Genomic DNA, 21603 nt, shown 5'->3' with positions numbered 1-21603 from the left:
CTTGGGAAGACCAAGCTGACGGCAACCCATGTGTTGGCCAAACTCCAGGAGCAGGAGAGGATTTGGCTGACTCCCAGAGGCCTCAGAGTCGGAGAGGTGGTGGCCGACAATGGGGCCAATCTGGTTGCCGCAATAGACAGGGGAAACCTGACCCACATCCCCTGTCTTGCCCACGTGCTGAACCTGGTGGTGCAGAAGTTCTTGCGCACCTACCAGGGGATGGGCGAACTGCTGGAAACGGCAAGGAACGTTGTGCGTCACTTCCGGCGCTCGGCTGCAGCCTGTGCGAGCCTGGAAGACGTGCAAAAGGAGCTGGATCTGCCACGCCATCGGCTGATCCTTGACGTTCCGACTCGCTGGAACTCCACCCTGGCGATGTTGGAGCGTCTGGTTGAACAGAAGCGCGCTGTCAAACAGTACCTTGCCCTGGCCACTGTTTCCGCCGCTCAGAGAAGGGACAAGACCAGCAACATCCCGTCCATCGTCCCCGATGATGACTGGAGGCACATGCAGCAGGTGTGCTTAGTGCTGGCTCCCTTTCTGCAGGCCACTAACATGGTGAGCAGGGACCATGCTATGGTCTGCGAGTGGGTGCCCCTGGTTTGTCTGCTGAACAGGGCCCTCGATGGTTTGCTTGAACAGGGAGCGGCAGCCTTGGACCAGCAGGAGCGGCAAGCAGCTGCACAGTCCACCTCTGAGGGGGAGGAGGAGGAGGACTTGGTGGAGGTCCCTGACCTTGCTGCTGATGAGGGGGATCAGCACAGTGCAGCTGAGTTGGTGCGGGGGTGGAGAGAGGATGAGGCTGACGAGGCAGAGGAGGAGGATGAGGACAGCAGCACTGCCGTCGATGTGCCAGCAGACGTGGCCCGCCTCTTCCCAATGGCAGCGCACATGCTGACGTGCCTGCGCAGAGACCCCAGGGTGATCCAGATGAAGCAGAGGGAGGACATCTGGATCAGCATGATGTTGGACCCACGCCTCAAGGGGAAGTTGAGCCAGTTCCTGCCGCCTGCAGGAGGAGACCCAGCGCAACAAATAAGGAGCTTGCAGCAGGCCCTTGTTGAGCGCTTGGAGGAAGCCTTCCCCCAGCCTTCCACCCCCACTGTCCAGCAGCCAGCACAGAGGCAGCAGCAGGTGCCTGCATCCAGCAGCAAGCGCCCCACAGACCTGCTGTCTCTCAGCCACGAGCTCTACAGGACTGTAGAGGCTCCGGCAGCAGTGACTAGAGAGGAGGTGCATGCAGCAGCATCCTCCACCGGTCACAGCCAGCGCCTGACCCGCATGGTGGCTGACTACATGGGGTCCTACAGCGGGCTTGACAGCGATGCCCCTGTTGATCCCATGGAGTATTGGGTCAAGCGCCTGGAGATCTGGAGCGAGCTGGCGCAGTACGCCCTGGAAGTGCTGTCCTGCCCCCCTTCCAGCGTGCTGTCCGAGCGCTGCTTCAGTGCAGCTGGTGGTGTGGTCACCGAGAAACGCTCACGTCTGTCTCACAAGTCTGTGGACAGACTGACGTTTCTCAAGATGAACCAGGCGTGGGTGGAAGGCGAGTTCCTGGCCCCTGTTGTCGGCGAGAGGGGGACATGAACTGGCTAAGAACCATCGTTAATGTGCCTTACCACCCTTTACCACCTCCTGGCTCCTGCTCACTAAGCCAGCCTGGTTCACTTTGACTATTACGTCGCCTGCAGCCACACATTTTACACCTACAGTGGGCTGCTGTGTACTGCCCTTCTGCTGTCTGTCTGTGTTTCCCACTGCCAGGGTACACAGATTTACCTTCTGCTGCCACTCTGCCACCAGCTATTACGTCAAACAATAGCTATATATCTGTGTAATTTGTTTTACAAACAAAACCAAAAAACCATAAAAAAAAAAAAAAAAAGGTTTAATTTTTCTGAGGTGCCCGGGTTGAAAACTGTGTTGTCCCAGTTGTGTATTGGACACGATGTGGGCTGCACGACCGCTGTCTGGGACCTCCTGTTGTGTTCATTTACGGCCTGGTATCACCGCTAGGTACCAGGGCTATTATGTCACGCTGCCTGCCTGCTGCCACACTCACACTACTCCTCCATTCCTCCTGCTGATGCTGCTGTCTGTCTGTGTTTCCCAACACCAGGGTACACAGATTTACCTTCTGCTGCCACTCTGCCACCAGCTATTACGTCAAACAATAGCTATATCTGTGTAATTGGTTGTAAAACCAAAACTACAAAACCATTAAAAAAAAAAAAAAAGGTTTAATTTTTCTGAGGTGCCCGGGTTGAAAACTGTGTTGTCCCAGTTGTGTATTGGACACAATGTGGGCTACACGACCGCTGTCTGGGACCTCCTGCCTGCTGTGTTAATTTACAGCCCTGGTATCACCGCTAGGTACCAGGGCTATTATGTCACGCTGCCTGCCTGCTGCCACACTCACACTACTCCTCCATTCCTCCTGCTGATGCTGCTGTCTGTCTGTGTTTCCCAACGCCAGGGTACACAGATTTACCTTCTTCTGCCACTCTGCCACCAGCTATTACGTCAAACAATAGCTGCTCACATTACTCCTCCATTCCTCCTGCTGCTGCTGCTGCTGCTGCTGTCTGTCTGTCTGTGTTTCCCAACGCCAGGGTACACAGATTTACCTTCTGCTGCCACTCTGCCACCAGCTATTACGTCAAAAAATAGCTATATCTGTCTGTGTAATTTGTTGTAAAAACAAAACTACAAAACCATAAAAAAAAAAAAAAGGTTTAATTTTTCTGAGGTGCCCGGGTTGAAAACTGTGTTGTCCCAGTTGTGTTTTGGACACAATGTGGGCTACACGACCGCTGTCTGGGACCTCCTGCCTGCTGTGTTTACTTACAGCCCTGGTATCACCGCTAGGTACCAGGGCTATTATGTCACGCTGCCTGCCTGCTGCCACACTCACACTACTCCTCCATTCCTCCTGCTGATGCTGCTGTCTGTCTGTGTTTCCCAACGCCAGGGTACACAGATTTACCTTCTTCTGCCACTCTGCCACCAGCTATTACGTCAAACAATAGCTGCTCACATTACTCCTCCATTCCTCCTGCTGCTGCTGCTGCTGTCTGTCTGTCTGTGTTTCCCAACGCCAGGGTACACAAATTTACCTTCTGCTGCCACTCTGCCACCAGCTATTACGTCAAAAAATAGCTATATCTGTCTGTGTAATTTGTTGTAAAAACAAACCTACAAAACCATAAAAAAAAAAAAAGGTTTAATTTTTCTGAGGTGCCCGGGTTGAAAACTGTGTTGTCCCAGTTGTGTATTGGACACAATGTGGGCTACACGACCGCTGTCTGGGACCTCCTGCCTGCTGTGTTTATTTACAGCCCTGGTATCACCGCTAGGTACCAGGGCTAATATGTCACGCTGCCTGCCTGCTGCCACACTCACACTACTCCTCCATTCCTCCTGTTGATGCTGCTGTCTGTCTGTGTTTCCCAACGCCAGGGTACACAGATTTACCTTCTTCTGCCACTCTGCCACCAGCTATTACGTCAAACAATAGCTGCTCACATTACTCCTCCATTCCTCCTGCTGCTGCTGCTGCTGTCTGTCTGTCTGTCTGTGTTTCCCAACGCCAGGGTACACAAATTTACCTTCTGCTGCCACTCTGCCACCAGCTATTACGTCAAAAAATAGCTATATCTGTCTGTGTAATTTGTTGTAAAAACAAAACTACAAAACCATAAAAAAAAAAAAAAAGGTTTAATTTTTCTGAGGTGCCCGGGTTGAAAACTGTGTTGTCCCAGTTGTGTATTGGACACAATGTGGGCTACACGACCGCTGTCTGGGACCTCCTGCCTGCTGTGTTTATTTACAGCCCTGGTATCACCGCTAGGTACCAGGGCTATTATGTCACGCTGCCTGCCTGCTGCCACACTCACACTACTCCTCCATTCCTCCTGCTGATGCTGCTGTCTGTCTGTGTTTCCCAACGCCAGGGTACACAGATTTACCTTCTGCTGCCACTCTGCCACCAGCTATTACGTCAAACAATAGCTGCTCACATTACTCCTCCATTCCTCCTGCTGCTGCTGCTGCTGCTGTCTGTCTGTCTGTCTGTGTTTCCCAACGCCAGGGTACACAGATTTAACTTTCTGCTGCCACTCTGCCACCAGCTATTACGTCAAAAAATAGCTATATCTGTCTGTGTAATTTGTTGTAAAAACAAAACTACAAAACCATAAAAAAAAAAAAAGGTTTAATTTTTCTGAGGTGCCCGGGTTGAAAACTGTGTTGTCCCAGTTGTGTATTGGACACAATGTGGGCTACACGACCGCTGTCTGGGACCTCCTGCCTGCTGTGTTTATTTACAGCCCTGGTATCACCGCTAGGTACCAGGGCTATTATGTCACGCTGCCTGCCTGCTGCCACACTCACACTACTCCTCCATTCCTCCTGCTGATGCTGCTGTCTGTCTGTGTTTCCCAACGCCAGGTTACACAGATTTACCTTCTGCTGCCACTCTGCCACCAGCTATTACGTCAAACAATAGCTGCTCACATTACTCCTCCATTCCTCCTGCTGCTGCTGCTGCTGTCTGTCTGTCTGTGTTTCCCAACGCCAGGGTACACAGATTTACCTTCTGCTGCCACTCTGCCACCAGCTATTACGTCAAAAAATAGCTATATCTGTCTGAGTTATTTGTTGTAACAACAAAACTACAAAACCATAAAAAAAAAAAAAAAAAGGTTTAATTTTTCTGAGGTGCCCGGGTTGAAAACTGTGTTGTCCCAGGTGTGTATTGGACACAATGTGGGCTACACGACCGCTGTCTGGGACCTCCTGCCTGCTGTGTTTATTTACAGCCCTGGTATCACCGCTAGGTACCAGGGCTATTATGTCACGCTGCCTGCCTGCTGCCACACTCACACTACTCCTCCATTCCTCCTGCTGATGCTGCTGTCTGTCTGTGTTTCCCAACGCCAGGGTACACAGATTTACCTTCTGCTGCCACTCTGCCACCAGCTATTACGTCAAACAATAGCTGCTCACATTACTCCTCCATTCCTCCTGCTGCTGCTGCTGCTGCTGTCTGTCTGTCTGTGTTTCCCAACGCCAGGGTACACAGATTTAACTTTCTGCTGTCACTCTGCCACCAGCTATTACGTCAAAAAATAGCTATATCTGTCTGTGTAATTTGTTGTAAAAACAAAACTACAAAACCATAAAAAAAAAAAGGTTTAATTTTTCTGAGGTGCCCGGGTTGAAAACTGTGTTGTCCCAGTTGTGTATTGGACACAATGTGGGCTGCACGACCGCTGTCTGGGACCTCCTGCCTGCTGTGTTTATTTACAGCCCTGGTATCACCGCTAGGTACCAGGGCTATTATGTCACGCTGCCTGCCTCATTGACTGCCTGCTGCCACACACTCATCCTCCTCCTCCTGCTGCTGAATTTACCTCCTGCTGTCTGTGTGTTTCCACTGCCAGGGAGCACATACAATGGCGCTTCCAACATGCGTGCGCCACCAGCTATTTGTTACACTCAAAAATAGCTGCATTTCTTTAAAAAAAAATTTGAAAAGAGAAATAAGTGAAGAAGAAGACGATATAGAAGAAGATGAAGAAGATGAAGAAGAAGAAGATGAAGAAGAAGAAGAAGAAGAAGAAGAAGAAGAAGAAGAAGAAGAAGAAGAAGAAGAAGAAGAAGAAGAAGAAGAAGAAGAAGAAGAAGAAGAAGGAGAAGAAGATGAAGATGAAGATGAAGAAGAAGAAGATGAAGAAGAAGAAGATGAAGAAGATGAAGATGAAGAAGATGAAGAAGAAGAAGATGAAGATGATGAAGAAGAAGAAGATGAAGATGATGAAGAAGAAGAAGATGAAGAAGATGAAGAAGATGAAGATGAAGAAGATGAAGAAGATGAAGAAGAAGAATATGATGAAGAAGAAGAAGAAGATGAAGAAGATGAAGAAGAAGAAGAAGAAGAAGATGAAGAAGATGAAGATGATAAAGAAGATGAAGAAGAAGAAGATGAAGATGATGAAGAAGAAGAAGATGAAGAAGAAGATGAAGATGATGAAGATGATGAAGAAGAAGAAGATGAAGAAGATGAAGAAGATGAAGATGAAGAAGATGAAGAAGATGAAGAAGAAGAAGATGATGAAGAAGAAGAAGAAGATGAAGAAGAAGATGAAGAAGATGAAGAAGATGATGAAGAAGAAGAAGGAGATGAAGAAGTTGAAGATGAAGAAGATGAAGATGAAGAAGAAGAAGAAGATGAAGAAGATGAAGAAGATGAAGAAGAAGAAGAAGATGAAGAAGTTGAAGATGAAGAAGATGAAGAAGAAGAAGAAGATGAAGAAGATGAAGAAGATGAAGAAGAAGATGAAGAAGAAGATGAAGAAGAAGATGAAGAAAAAGAAGATGAAGAAGAAGAAGATGATGATGAAGAAGATGAAGAAGAAGAAGACAATATAAAAGAAGAAGAAGATATAGAAGAAGATATAGAAGAAGAAGATATAGAAGAAGAAGATATAGAAGAAGAAGAAGAAGAAGAAGAAGAAGAAGAAGATATAGAAGATAAAGAAGAAGAAGTATATACAGTACTGAACAAATTTCTGGACACAACTTCTCTTTTCAACTTTTTTTTTTTAAAGGAACATCCCCACATAATCACTTGCTGTTGTTACTTGGAAAAAAAGAGGTTTCTTGCATCATTCACCCTCAAAACAAGTGTTGGAAGCTATTTAAGGCCATTTCGAATAGTCAGCTCGAATAATGAGCTCGAATACCGACTCGAATAGTGAGCTCGAATTCCGAGGTCGAATCGAATAGTAAAAATTATTCGACTCGAATATTCGACTGATCTTGAATAATTTACTATTCGAATTCGACCTAACTCGAATTTTGAAAAGGGGTATTTGAGCACCACTAATTACAAACATATTTGTTTGCAACACCAAAATATAAAATAAAATAATACCTTATAAGACACACTTGAATCTTCATCTAGTAATTCTGAAACATTATTGTACATGCGGTCTTGTTTAGTAACATAAAAATGCTTTTTGTTTTGTTTTAGGAATTGGAGAAAAGTGCGGTTCACCACCAGTAGTGCAGAATGGGGACATCAAAGGATTAAGAAAACTAAACTATGATTCAGGTTCTTCTGTAGAATATCAATGTGCAAACTTATATATACTTGAGGGGAATAACAGAATTAAATGTGAAGATGGAGAATGGGAAAAGGCACCAATCTGTCGAGGTATTGTCATGGCTGAGGTTTTTATACATATGCCCCCCTTACATTCCCTCATATTTTCTATGGCAATATGATAGAAGCTAATATACTTGCCATACTTTTCAACAGGTCATGTAAACTTACAATGATTTAATTTCCAAATGCATAATAATAAGGAACATAAACTGCATATAGCAGAATGATTTGTTAAAATGTATGTCCCACATCATGTGTCATAGCCACTAGAACTAAGCTTAAAAGACCACTATCGTGGAAAACAAAGTACAGTAACTGTAAAAAGTACATTTCTCCCAGAGTAAAATGTGCTATAACTTTTCTCCCATGTTGCTGTCAATGACAGTAGTTAGTAGAAATCTGACAGAACTGACATGTTTTGGACTAGCCCATCTTCTCATTGGTAATTCTAAAGGTTTTCTTTATTTTCAAATTCACTTAGTGAATGGCAGTTACCCAGTCTAACTGCCAGATTGGGTAATAACATCACTGGGAATTTGTGGTTTTGTCATTACTGAAATTGATTGTATCACATAATATAGACATTTTCCTAGAAGTCATATCTCTCCCAAACATGAGCTGTGACATCACACTTATATCACTTGATGTAATTAATGCCAGTAATGCCAGGACAAAGGCTTCAATTCATCAAGCATTACCGCATTCGGTAATGCTGAAAACAGCTGACTTAACGAAGCACTTTAGAAAATGTTAATTCATCAAAGCTGTTACCGAATGAGAAGCTGAAATGACACAGCAATGAGATAAATTACCGACATGTGCTCAACAAATGTTAATTCATCAAGGTTCCCACATTCGCTAACACATTCGGTGTTTATCTCAAGCTCTCCCCTGTCGTTACAGGCTTCGAAAGCCTTCTGTGTGAATGTTTTCATGATTAGCAGGAGCAGGCAGCCAATAGAAACAGCCCCTGTTCTCCTGCAAGTGCCGCTGAAAGGTCACACAGGCTTCTCCACACAAGCTTTCAGACCCCCCAAGCAGTGAGCAGAGAGAACGGGTCAAAATATATCCCCAGATTCCCTTCGGTGGTTTAACCCTTTCAGGCCCTGTTTGATAATGCAAAGATGCAAGTGGTGAAATCACCAAGCATGGCATTTGTAATGTCTCCAGGAAGTTCATCTACGTTGTGGCAAATAAGACTGATGGACAGATTCAGAGCAGCAGAGGCAGTATAAATAACAGTAAATATAACACACCTTTACATCTAAAGGGATGTCTGGATGCCTTCTATTGTTATCAGCTTGTAACAACACAGAGACATTCCAAGCTGCTCTGCACCACTCTGCTGTTATCTAACAGCCTTTGATGAACTGAAGCCGTAATACTTCGGTAACTTAACGAACCTCTACCGCACATGGGAAAATATTGATGAATTAGCACAGTGAAGTGTAAAATACCGAATGCGGTATTTTAAGGACTGGGGTTTTGTTATCGAACACCCTTTGATGAATTGAAGCCAAAGAATCCTCCATAATAATCTCCCTGTGTTGCTGCGTCCAGCTGTCCCTGTGTCCCTGTTATTTGATACTGCGCATGTGCACAGTATGGACAGCTGGACAGGACCAGGGAGCTGGGTGGGCGAGCGAAGCGGTAGGGTGCATGCGCACGCCTGGCGGGTGCGGGCGAGCGAATGCGCACTGGCGGCAGTAGAAGAAAAAAGACCTAGAGCCCTTTTTTAAACGGGCTTGGGTCTACTAGTTTACAATAACATGTAAAATGCACATGTTAGAATCGATATGTTTTGCAGTATACATAGTTTGATTGGGCCCTAAGGGCCTGAGCCCACTAACACAGTTGTGTCTGCGTCTGTCCACTTTTTAGCATCTGCAACATCAGGGGAGCCTCTAGCCATTTTTTCACTCAAAAAAATAATCGTAATGTGGCAGCCTTTCACCAGAAAATAATCGTAATGCGGCCATGCTTCACCAGAAAATAATTGTAATGCGGCAGCGTTTCATCAGAAATTAAACTTATTGCGGCAGCGGTTCACCAGAAAGTACACATAACTGCAGCAGCGTTTCACCAGAAAATACGCAATTGGTATATACAGGTATATTTCCCCTCCTTATTTTCAATTGCACAGTATTTTTCATATATGTAGGAGTCTTCCCATACCCTTTTAATGCATTTGAATGCTGAACATGTTCTCCACACCAGAAAACAAAACAGAATTTTCCACCCATGTATGACTTTTATGAGTTTGGGATTCAGTTTCCAAATTAACCTGTACACTGAGACCAATTCAGGAAAATGGCTGTTGATTCAAACGCTACCTTTGATCTTATATTAAAGCGGAATATAACCCTACATTTCAACTTTGCTCTAAAATATTATTTACAGCATATTATATGCAAAAAGCATTTTTTTTTACTAGACCAGCATTGGAAGGGTTAAACACAGAGGTTTAAAGTTCCGTGGAGAGATATGCAGAAGTTCAGATAGATACATTCTATTTAGTTGAATGTATCTATTGATAAATGTTACACACTCTTTGGCTGTCCTCCAAGCTCCTTCTCAGTCAGAAAGATGAGTCACGTGCCACACTTAGATACATTTATGTAAACAAAATGTATCTATTTCAGCTTCGGATGCGTCTGCAGAAATCTCCAGGAACTTTAAAGCCCTGTGTAACCCTTCCAATGCTGGTCTAGTAAAAAAAAAAAACTGCTGGTTGCATATAATATACTGTAAATAATGTTTTAGAGCAAAGTTGAAATGCAGGGTTATATTCCGCTTTAACTCTTTAGTTATCACTCTCTAACACCTTCCAGCTTCAATTACACACCTTGCCTACCAAGATTTTATAGAAGCTTCTGCTTATATTGAAACCTGCTTAAAGGTATTTTAGATCTTTTACCAAATACTATTATATTTATTTATTTATAGATTCTTTATTTATATATTCAAGGTACAAATTTCCCATATCTTCTTCTTACACAAAAGATTAAGAACATAACACTTTTAACAAGATCATTAATGCAGTGCAGGGACCAATTGGTTAGGACCACAGGTACCTATTAACAGCGCAGGAACCCTAAGTCCTTTATCTGTACACTGAGTTATTATCAGACAAACACCCATCAGTATGATATCTTCAAATCAAAGTATATGCAACTAGAGAGAATAATTACTCATACTCTCCCTGCTGTCCGCATCCACATTTTTTTTTATAAACCTAATTTTTCAGTTCCCAATCCACAAAGTTTTAAGACTCTACATACCCATTTCAATACCTACTACCCCAACCTATTCTCTACCACTAACTTTCCCGCAGACTAATCCCGTTACCGATACCCTTAACAATAGCCTTCCTATTGATACACCTAAGGTTACACTAAGGGCCCTTTTACACATTCTGATGCATTGTATTTTAATGCATTTTAACTTTCCATAGCAGTACATTGTGAAAAAAACTTCCGTTTTTCAGTGTATGATGTGAAAGAGGCCATAGGGAAACATGGACACTGAACATCAGTTGTTCTTTCAGTTATATTTGACAGCAACTGATACAGTATAAAAGGACCCTCTCCTACTGATTTGCCAAATACTAACCTTCCTACCAATATGCTTAACCCAAAGTAAAATAGGTGCTGCTTAACCATCAGGAGAATTTCCATTGGACTGTGAAAGGATGAATGAGGAGCCACGGTGGCACATTTAAACATTTTTTACGGGGCTTTCACTATACTTTAGTATAGTGAATGCCATTGGAGGGGAGCAACATGTGTGGCAGGTCCACAGAGGTTGAGCGAGGATCTTTAATCAAGATCTTAGACAATATTCATGTGGGGCAATTTCCAAAGATATTGGTGCTGGATCCCCAAAAGTGAGGGGAAAAAAGTTAGTGTGTCTTATATACCAAATGTGCATCCAACCCAGTCAAGATGGTGCTACAGTCCGCAGCCATGACCACATGGCTCCGCGTTCTTTCAACATTCCCACCCCCTCATCCCATCTACTTGCCTTTTTAGTGTAGCTAGTGTAGATATCAGTGTATTTAATGTAGATGTCAGTGTAGTGAGTGTAGCTGGGAATGTAGTGAGTGTACTAGCACAGAGTTTAGTTGTAAGTGTAGCTCTGTGTGTTGTGAGTGTAGCTGAAGGGGGCGGCAGGGGTTAGTGTGGCTGGGCAGTGAAAGATAGATAGAGACAGTTGAAGGGGGAGGGGAGAGAAGGTACATAAGACACCCCTGCACCATTAATACACCAAGTTTAGTATTTTTGTTCCCCTGATTTTTGCCCTCTAAACCTAGGTGTATCGTGTAGTCCAGAGCGTCTTATAGTCCGAAAAATACAGTATTTATTGTGTTTCTGATTGTGTTATTTATCTTTAACAGTTTGTTGAATGGGTAAGGGATAAATTAGAACCCCTAAACCCATTTCACTGGGGTGGGGATTTCAGTTTTTTTTTTGTTAAAACATCACTGCTTTTGCTGGGGATATACCATATTTAAAGCTGCAATACCAATGGGTAGATACATTTGTCATTTAATTGCATTTGAAAAACATTTTTAGTATTGTAACTTTCAAATGGATTTTCTCAAAAATTACAATGCCTTTTTGATTTTTTTTTTCAATTGTCACCACTTTTCTCCCCAACATGCCTAGTAAATGTGATGATTTTATCATGTATGGGAGCTTTGCTATTAACCGCTAAAGTCTGTGCCATTTACTTCAATGCAATTTTACAGAAAATGTCAAATCAGCTGGCAATTCTGCAAGAAAGTTCAGCAATTGATATTAGCCTGTTTTCTGAGTCTGAACTTTAAAAAAATTTGCCTGCTCATTCTTAGTGCTAAAGGGAATGTCCAAGCAATAAAAAAAACAAATCCACTTACCTGGGGCTTCCTCCAGCCCCTGGCTGACATCCTGTGCCCTCGCCGCAGCTCAAGTGGCTCTCGGTGTCCTGCGCTGCAGAAGCCGACCTTGCCAGGTCGGCTTCCTGGTCGGTTTCTTGTGTGCTCCACGTGCGGGTCACATGGTCCGGCCGAAGCCCCAGGCAGGGTCGGACTGGGGCACTGGGGGCCCAACAAAGAAATTTCAACCTGGGCCCCACACATCCCATGATTGCGGTGAAAAAAGGGCGTGACCATGCACCGGAAGGTGGGCATGGTCATGATGTATTATGGACAGGGCCAAATGTACATGATCTTAGCAGCATTGTAATTCAGAGAGACTGCTGCCCAGTAAAACTTTGCATAGAGTCCCCTCCTTCAATATAAAGTAATATCCTACTTTGCAAAGGTTGCGACCGCAGAGGTTGCAACCGCATCGGGGCCCTTGGGCCAATAGGGCCCTGAAGGGCCCTCCCTTAACTACAGTATTACCTCTCTATTGGTCCTGTGCTCATAATCATCACTTCTATAGATACTTTGAACAGTGGTAATCATTAACAAGCTGTTCCCCATCCCCTTCTTGCACCTCTGACACTGTAGTTGCCATTGGCGGGTTTTGGTGCGCCATATCAATTGTTATGTATAGAGTGATTGGGGGGCCCCATATAAAACTTGCATCGGGGCCCGCAGCTCCTTAGCTAAGCCACTGCTCTCAGTATGAGTGATTACAGCACTGAGAAGAGAATTTTTGTGCTGCAGGCAGCAATTGAAACTCTGTCAGACAAGGAGGGGGGCCCACCAGAGACCTGGAGGTGGGGCCCACCACCGAGGGAAAAAACTGTACTACTGTGGCCCAGTCTGACCCTGGCCCCAGGTAAGTGGATTTGTTGTTTTTGTTTTTTTTTTATTGCTTGGATATTTCCTAGTACTAAGCCTGCCAATTTCTTAATACAATAAATAAATTATGAGCCCCACTGAAAGACAGTTAGTGACACAACTTTACAGTATATACTCTGTAAAATAATTGTGAAAGATGTTGGCATTATATAAATACTAAAAAATAATAAAAGTATATTTTCTAGTGTTACATTTCTGATGATATTTGAAATATCCATGTCTTTGCACGTAACTGTACACAGGAGCTGAACCTATGCAATGATCAAATAGCTTAGAGTTCAGAAGTTAAAAAATATAGCAAAATCTATCGACTGAAAAGACTTTGTAGAATTGTAACAATGAGCTTACAAAACTTTTTTTTTTTCTTTTCACTTTTAAGCTTTATTGAAAGATAATAAAATGCAACATACAAAAAACTGCTCATAATAGATTGGACATAGGCGATCAAAGAATAAGAAGCATAACACAATCTTATATATAGTAATCTAGCATAAGAGGAGGTATAACAAAGAGCGTAATGTTCACAGGATTAGTCAGAAAGAACCATATATAGCACAATCGCAGGAAGTGAATGACACGGTTCCTCATATTGCCATTATAGCTTAAATCCTCTGCATCATAGACTTATATTCGTGTGTGTTACGAAAGTCGTACCATAAAGCCAAGTTTTGATATACAGTGGCTTGCAAAAGTATTCGGCCCCCTTGAAGTTTTTCACATTTTGTCATATTACTGCCACAAACATGAATCAATTTTATCGGAATTCCACGTGATAGACCAATACAAAGTGCTGTACACATGAGAAGTGGAACGAAAATCATACATGATTCCAGACATTTTTTACAAATAAATAACTGCAAAGTGGGGTGTGCGTAATTATTCAGCCCCCTGAGTCAAAACTTTGTAGAACCACCTTTTGCTGCAATTACAGCTGCCAGTCTTTTAGGGTATGTATGTAGGGTACCAGCTTTGCACATCTACAGACTGAAATCCTTGCCCATTCTTCTTTGCAAAACAGCTCCAGCTCAGTCAGATTAGATGGACAGCGTTTGTGAACAGCAGTTTTCAGATCTTGCCACAGATTCTCGATTGGATATAGATCTGGACTTTGGCTGGGCCATTCTAACACATGGATATATTTTCTTTTAAACCATTCCATTGTTGCCCTGGCTTTAAGTTTAGGGTCGTTGTCCTGCTGGAAGGTGAACCTCCACCCCAGTCTCAAGTCTTTTGCAAACTCCAAGAGGTTTTCTTCCAAGATTACCCTGTATTTGGCTCCATCCATCTTCCCATCAACTCTGACCAGCTTCCCTGTCCCTGCTGAAGAGAAGCACCCCCAGAGCATGATGCTGCCACCACCATATTTACCAGTGGGGATGGTGTGTTCAGAGTGATGTGTAGTGTTCATTTTTCGCCACACATAGCGTTTTGCATTTTGGCCAAAAAGTTCCATTTTGGTCTCATCTGATCAGAGAGCCTTCTTCCACATGTTTGCTGTGTCCACCACATGGCTTGTGGCAAACTGCAAATGGGACTTCTTATGCTTTTCTGTTAACAATGGCTTTCTTCTTGCCACTCTTCCATAAGGGCCCTTTTCCACTAGCAATCGCTAGCGTTCACGCTGAACGCTAGCGATTGCTGAATCGCAATTAGCGGCGATTCCCCGACGTTCGCGGCCGCGATTTTGCTATGCTATGCACTGCATAGCAAAATCGCGGCAAAAGTCGCTCCGCGGCGCGATCGCGATCAAGTAAAAAACGAATCGCGGTAGTGGAAATTACCTACCGCGATTCCTATGTTAAAAAGCAAACCGTAGCGATTGTAAAATCGCTAGCGGTTTGCGTTTTTGCGATTCAGCGCTTGCGCGGTTTGCGTTTTTGCGCTGGTGGAAAAGGGCCCTAAAGGCCAACTTTGTGCAGTGCACGACTAATAGTTGTCCTATGGACAGATTCCCCCACCTGAGCTGTAGATCTCTGCAGGTCGTCCAGAGTCACCATGGGCCTCTTGACTGCATTTCTGATCAGTGCTCTACTTGTTTGCCCTGTGAGTTTAGGTGGACGGCCTTGTCTTGGTAGGGTTACAGTTGTGCCATACTCCTTCCATTTCTGAATGGTTGCTTGAACAGTGCTCCGTGGGATGTTCAAGGCTTTGGAAATGTTTTTGTAGCTTAAACCTGCTTTAAATTTCTCAATAACATTATCCCTGACCTGTCTGGTGTGTTCTTTGGACTTCATGGTGTTCTTGCTCCCAATATTCTCTTAGACAACCTCCGAGGCTGTCACAGAGCAGCTGTATTTGTACTGACATTAGATTACACACAGGTGCACTCTATTTAGTCATTAGCACTCATCAGGCAATGTCTATGGGCAACTGACTGCACTCAGACCAAAAGGGGCTGAATAATTACGCACACCCCACTTTGCAGTTATTTATTTGTAAAAAAAAAAATGGAATCATGTATGATTTTCAATGTTCAAATATATCTGCTGCGCTCACCAGACTCTGTACCTGCAATTTTTAGTCCACAGTCCACAAAACTATTTTATATCTTACAAAAAGTCCTCAAAGTTCCATTCAGGTAATTTCATCCACCTTTAGGATCACTGCTAGAGGTTCACTGAGAAAATACAGTTGATTTCACCACTCCTAGAAAAATACAGAAATTCTCCACATAGGGTGATAACGTTCAGAATCAGTAATATACAGCACACCACCCAAAAGTGCTCCAGTGAATTGTGAAGGCTGGTGTCATCAATTCATAGACCCCCACCCCTTCTCCTTATATGCTCACCGAATTCAGACCACCTCAATAAATGGTGGATCTTAGGCAGTGCTCATATCCATATGTACATAATAGGGGTCCTGCAAGAAAAACAATTCTCGACATAGGGTAATACTGTCCATATAAGAAAAATTATATATACTCCTCATTGGTGTCACTCTGTGTAAAACGTGCTCTCATTCCATGCCGTGAAGGTCCCACTCCCTGCACAACAATATGCTCACCAGATGGAGCCCACCTCTACAGACAGGTGGAAACTGCACTCAGTAATGCCTTGCGAACAAAATTTTCTCACTCCTGTTCATAAAATCTTAACCTCCCCTGAGGTCTTTTATTCCAGTAAGTCTCAAATAAAACAGATAAAAGAAAACATAGCGTAAAACTGTAAATGTTTGCCTCTGGGCGTAACATTTTTTGGAAATCACTGCAGCGACCCCAGCGGCTGGCAGTAGATTTATTATATAGGAATTGTGTAGACTGTGGCGCAATAATCAAGCAATATACCATGTATGATTTTCATTCCACTTCTCACGTGTACAGCACTTTGTATTTCATGTGAAATTCCAATAAAATTGATTCATGTTTGTGGCAGTAATATGACAAAATGTGGAAAACTGCAAGGGGGCCGAATACTTTTGCAAGGCACTGTATGTATCTACTCTATCTTGGGCTGTAAGAACAATCTTCTCCATGTCTGCAACACGGTTAACTCTATTCCACCATTGGGAAATTGAAGGGGGGTTCTCTGATTTCCAGAGGCATGGGATTATTGCTTTTAGCTGCATTAATCAAATGTATCAGTATACATCTTTTATAGGATTTGAAAGAGAAAGGGATTTCGTGAAGAAGATACATTTCTGGGGTGAAAGGGATATCAATGGAGGAGATTTTCTCCGCCCAAAAGTGAACCTTTTGCTAAAAATTTAGTATTTTGGTGCAAATTTAAAAGATGTGGAAGAGGTCACCCCCTGTATTCCCACATCTCCAGCACTTGTCATTGTCAGAAAGGCCCATTTTCTGCAATTTTGCAGGAGTATTATACCAATGAGAGATAATTTTATAATTTAACTCTTGAGTGCTGACGTTAATTGAGCCTTTATGATAATTTGTCAGGATGCGGTCCCATTGCTCCTCTGAGATTTTACCCTAGGGCCTGGTCCCATTTGTCTTGGTATGGGAGTCTGTCAGGGACTTTTAGGTAGAGAAGAGCTTTATACATCCATAACACAGAGTGTCGGTGTGGAAGATGAGAGGACACTTTGATTTCAAAGTCTGTCAGTTTTCTGGAAAGGTTACATTTCTTAGAAGATGAATTAATGAAGCTTTTTAATTGTAAGTAAGCCCACTGGGGACAAGATTTTCCTTCATTAAAAATGGTCAAGTTTTCGATAGGAGTAGGTATGCCCCTCCTGGACACTTCTCTGAGTCTAATATCCCTGGATTTCAGACCTTTTAAAAAGGCCTTCTCAGGGCCTGGCGGAAATTCAGGGTTTTCAATGATTGGTGTTAGAGGGCATGGAGCACTAGACAGGTTGCCTCTGGATGTAAACTGACGAAAAATTGTTAGAGTGGATTGTATCAGAGGATTGGATTTTAGTAGAATAGATAGGCAGGCTTGAGGAAGCCCAGGTATCTTATTTAATGGAAAATCAGAAAAGGCCTGCTCCACCTGAATCCACCTTTGTTAGAGGCTGGGAAGCACCATTCTAGTATTCTGCTTAAGACAGCAGCCTGGTGATATTTATATATATTTGGAAGACCAAGTCCTCCTTCAACTTTATCAAGTGCAAGTAGTGAATGTTTAAGTCTGGCTGGACGTTTGTCCCAAATAAACCTGTTAATGGAGGCTTTCAGGGAGGCAAAATGTTTAGGAGAGAGGAAGACAGATACTGTTTGGCTCACATATAAAATGTGAGGTAATACGTTCATCATTATGGATGGAATGCGTCTGAACCAAGACAAGCGTGGGAGTGAGGTCCACTTCTGGATATCAGCTATTATATTTTTAATAATTGGGAGAAAATTTAAATCAATTAGCTGTGATAGATGGATGGGTATCGGAATGCTTAAGTAACGAAGTGATGTTTTGGCCCATTGAAAGGGGAAGACTGATTTCAGATGTTCGCATGTCGCGGGGGGGGGAGCAAAATATTTATAGCTGAGGACTTGGCCAAATTGATTTTATAGTTGGACAGTAGTCCAATTAGTTCTTTTTTCCCATCAAGTTAGGTTAGGTTATGTTGGGAGAGGGTAAAAAAAATAAGAGGTTGTCTGCAAATGCGGACACCTTGTGCTCTGTATCACCCATACATATGCCCTTGATGTTTACATCTTCTCTGATCCAATTGAGGATGGTTCCAGTACAACTATAAAGATTAATGGTGACAGGGGGCATCCTTGTTGGGTGCCCTTTGCAAGTTGGAAAGAGTCTGACAAGAAGCCATTCACTTTGATTTTTGCAGTGGGGTTGGAATATAGTAAGGAGACGACATATGTCTCAGTGAGGCCATAAGAAAATCCCATGCAACTCTATCAAAAGCCTTCTCAGCATCCATGGAGAGAAAAAATCCCTCCACCGAATGGCGAGTTAGCCGTGTGTGTATGCCTATAGCCCGCATCGTCCCATCTCTCGCCTCTCTGCCAGGTAGAAAACCAACCTGGTCTGGGTGAATTCTGGATTCTAGGATAGGCAGTAGTCTTGTGGCCAAAATGTTAGCAAAGATTTTTAAATCGTGTTTAGGAGAGAGATGGGACGATAACTGGCACAGGACTGGGGGTCTTTTTTTCTGGTTTCTGGATTACCGTTATGTGTGCTTCTAAGAGTTGCTTCGATGGGGTTGTTAGGTCAGAGACATTGTTAAAAGCATCTATAAAAGGAGAGCACAAGATGTACGCTTATAGTTTATAATATTGGGCCGTAAGGCCATCTGGGCCTGGGCTCTTATTTGGTCGTAGTTCTTTTACAGCCAAATGGAATTCTTCCTCAGTGATAGAAACATTAAGATTGTCTCTCTCTTTATTGTCCATTGCCGTTAGGCCATATTTTACAGAGGAGTCTGCAGGTTGTATAAAGCACGATAATATTTGCGGAATTCTTCCACTATTTCATGGATGGTGTGCTTTTTTTTCTCCTTTGAGTTAATGATGGATTTAACATGAGTTTTAACCATTTTTTCTCTAAGGGCTTTGGCAAGAAGCTTGCCACTTTTATTGGCATGTTGATAAACTCCCTCCAACCCCCGACCCACAGGTCATATCAAAAGTCCAGATAAAACACACCACAGCTAAGAAGACTATGTGGAAAAATGGAGGAGTGAAATAAAACAGTCACAAAAGCTAACCATATACCAGTCTCTACAAAGAGAATATAAAATGGCTCCATACCTGGAAAAGCTGCAAAACTCTCAAGAGAGGAAAATCCTGAGTGTCTACAGATTGAGTTCTCACAACCTCGAAATAGAGTCTGGGAGACACAGACAGACGTACAAACCCAGGGAGGAGAGACTATGCCAACACTGTGAGCAGAAGACCCTTGAGGATGAAAGCCACTTCCTACTGCACTGCCCCAAATATACTGCAACCAGGGGCATTTACTTTAAGAAATTGTTGGAACTATTCCCAGACTTTCACACACTAGAAGATGAGAGAAAAACATATATCCTTGTGAAGGTTAGCAGAGATACCGCCACCGCAAGCGGCAGCAGGGCGGCGGTTTCTGCGTCTCAGCCGGCGGTTTCCACCGCACAATCAGTCTGTGACATCTTCCCTCAGGGCAGCAGGGATACCGCTGCCACGGCCGGCGGCACAGTGGCGGTTCCCGCTACTCAGCCGGCATCTACTAATCTTCTTGCCAACACGGATATTGCACGCAGCCTCTCTGACACTCAGAGGCTGAGGCTTACGCACGCGCGGGCCAAGCGACAGGACCTTTATGCTAGTAGAAGGACTGTCAGCTGACCCAGCCGGTCAGCTGACTCCTTCCGCCCTCCTGATTGGTTGAATGACTGGGGCGGAGCTGAGGAGCTCTCCTGGTACATATAGGACCTGTATGCCAGTTGTTCCCTGTCTGCTGTTGCGAATACTATATGTGCTAGCTCTCAGACCTTAGCTAGATCCGACAGTGTGCCAGAACCGGCTGGAGCTGGGAATCCACACTGAGTCAGATTCTTGATAGCTTAAAGTACTAATTGCATTGTTTATCTGTTATGACCTCTTGCTTGCCTGACTACGCTCTAGTCTTCTGATTCTGTACCTTGCCTTTCTGATCTCGTTGCCGAACTATTGCCTGTTGCACTTTACACTGATCCTGTCTCTTGATTCTGTACTGTCTCTGTCCGTGAGTTGCCGAACCTGCCTGTCTGACTACGCTACCCTCACCTCTAGGTTTCTAGCCTGAGGGGTTCTAGTATTCCCGCTCCTCGGAAATACTGTGCTGCATTAAGGTCTGAATCACCCATTCCCATCTAGGGGTGTTCAGCCTTAAACCAAGGTCTCCTAGTCTTGGTGACTCTCGGTAGCAGTATTGTTGATCACCTCATTCCACCTGGTGATCTCACTACTTGGCAGATTAGGATCTTATTGTCTACTGATCCTTGGCTGCAGTAGTGTCTGTGGCTCATTTTTTCTTGCTGGGACTCCTGCTCCTCAGGAGATCCTAATCTGTTCTACGTGTGTTCATTGTTACTGTTGCACCAAGCACTCACACATTAGGTGTCCAGAGGTTAGTTCATACCCGCATTATTGGTGATTCTGCAGATCATCCATAATCGGGTATATCTGTATTTTTGGCGATTCTGCAGATCGCCAACAAGCAGATTCTCTCTGTGAGCTGACACCATTTGTTACAATCCTACTGGAAGAAGAGGAATCCACAGTGACAATCACTGCACACTATGTCACAGCATGCCACAGACTGAGAGGAGCATAACGGAACTGTAAACCTAAAAAATGTCCACAGACTGCTTAGCCATTGTCCCCCTACCCCACCCCCTCCCATGTCCCCTATTTCCCCTTGCTTTAGCAATACCTGTAATGAATCTGGGGATTTTATCTGATTGCCATCTGGAGTCGGGAAGGAATTTTTCCCTTTAGGGGCTAATTGGACCATTCCTTGTAAGGGTTTTTTCGCCTTCCTCTGGATCAACAGGGATATGTGAGGGAGCAGGCTGGTGTTGTGCTTTATACTGGTTGAACTCGATGGACGTATGTCTTTTTTCAACCAAAATAACTATGTAACTATGTAACTATGTAATCTTGGTCATGCCAATAAAGCTATCTTTGATTTGATTTGATAAAAGGTACCATTGGCAAGTAAGAACTTTCGTCTAACCCCACCGATAGGAGAGAGAGATGGATAGCTGAGATCTCAGAGTGGTTAACTCCTCCAGTGTCTTGTCCAGCAAAGACTTTTATTGCTGGTTTTCTAATGTGCGAATATGCATGTACAAATGGTCAATTGCAGCCTGTCTTTCCCTCTTAGCCTTACACTCCCATGCGAATTAGATGTCCCCTAATAGAGGGTTTATGTGTTTCCCAGACTAGAAGGTCTGATTGTTCTCCATTTTTGTTTGATTGAAAAAATTCAGAGATGTGCCTCTCTAGCAACTCCGCATTGTTTTTATCTGCTAACAGGAAGGGGTTCAATCTCCAGCAGAAAGAGCCAGGTAGGAGAAGACATAGGTGGTTTAACTGAAAGAAAAAACGGAGCATGGTCTGCTAGAGACTGGACCCCTATTGATGCTTGAGTAAGGAACAGATAGTCCAGCCTGGAGTATTTTTTGTAAGCGGCTGAAAAGAAGGAGTAATCCCTGTCTTTAGGGTGCATTAGTCTCCAGGGTCCATATGCAATTCACTTTTTCA

General features: G+C 43.7%; 1 protein-coding gene across 2 annotated transcripts in view; it reads left to right on the top strand.

Annotated features, from left to right (window-relative positions):
* The window catches only part of LOC137521184 (coagulation factor XIII B chain-like), a 701298-nt gene that overhangs the window by 483973 nt on the left and 195722 nt on the right, over positions 1-21603 (top strand). For both annotated transcript variants that reach the window (XM_068240112.1, XM_068240111.1), the window contains one exon: positions 7037-7219. In XM_068240112.1, coding sequence (XP_068096213.1) covers positions 7037-7219 — 183 coding nt within the window. The remainder of the gene's footprint in view (positions 1-7036; positions 7220-21603) is intronic.

Source organism: Hyperolius riggenbachi, chromosome 6 (genome assembly GCF_040937935.1).
Source record: "Hyperolius riggenbachi isolate aHypRig1 chromosome 6, aHypRig1.pri, whole genome shotgun sequence".
In the NCBI taxonomy this organism is placed as follows: Eukaryota; Metazoa; Chordata; class Amphibia; order Anura; family Hyperoliidae; genus Hyperolius; species Hyperolius riggenbachi.
This window is presented reverse-complemented; position numbering and strand designations above follow the sequence as displayed.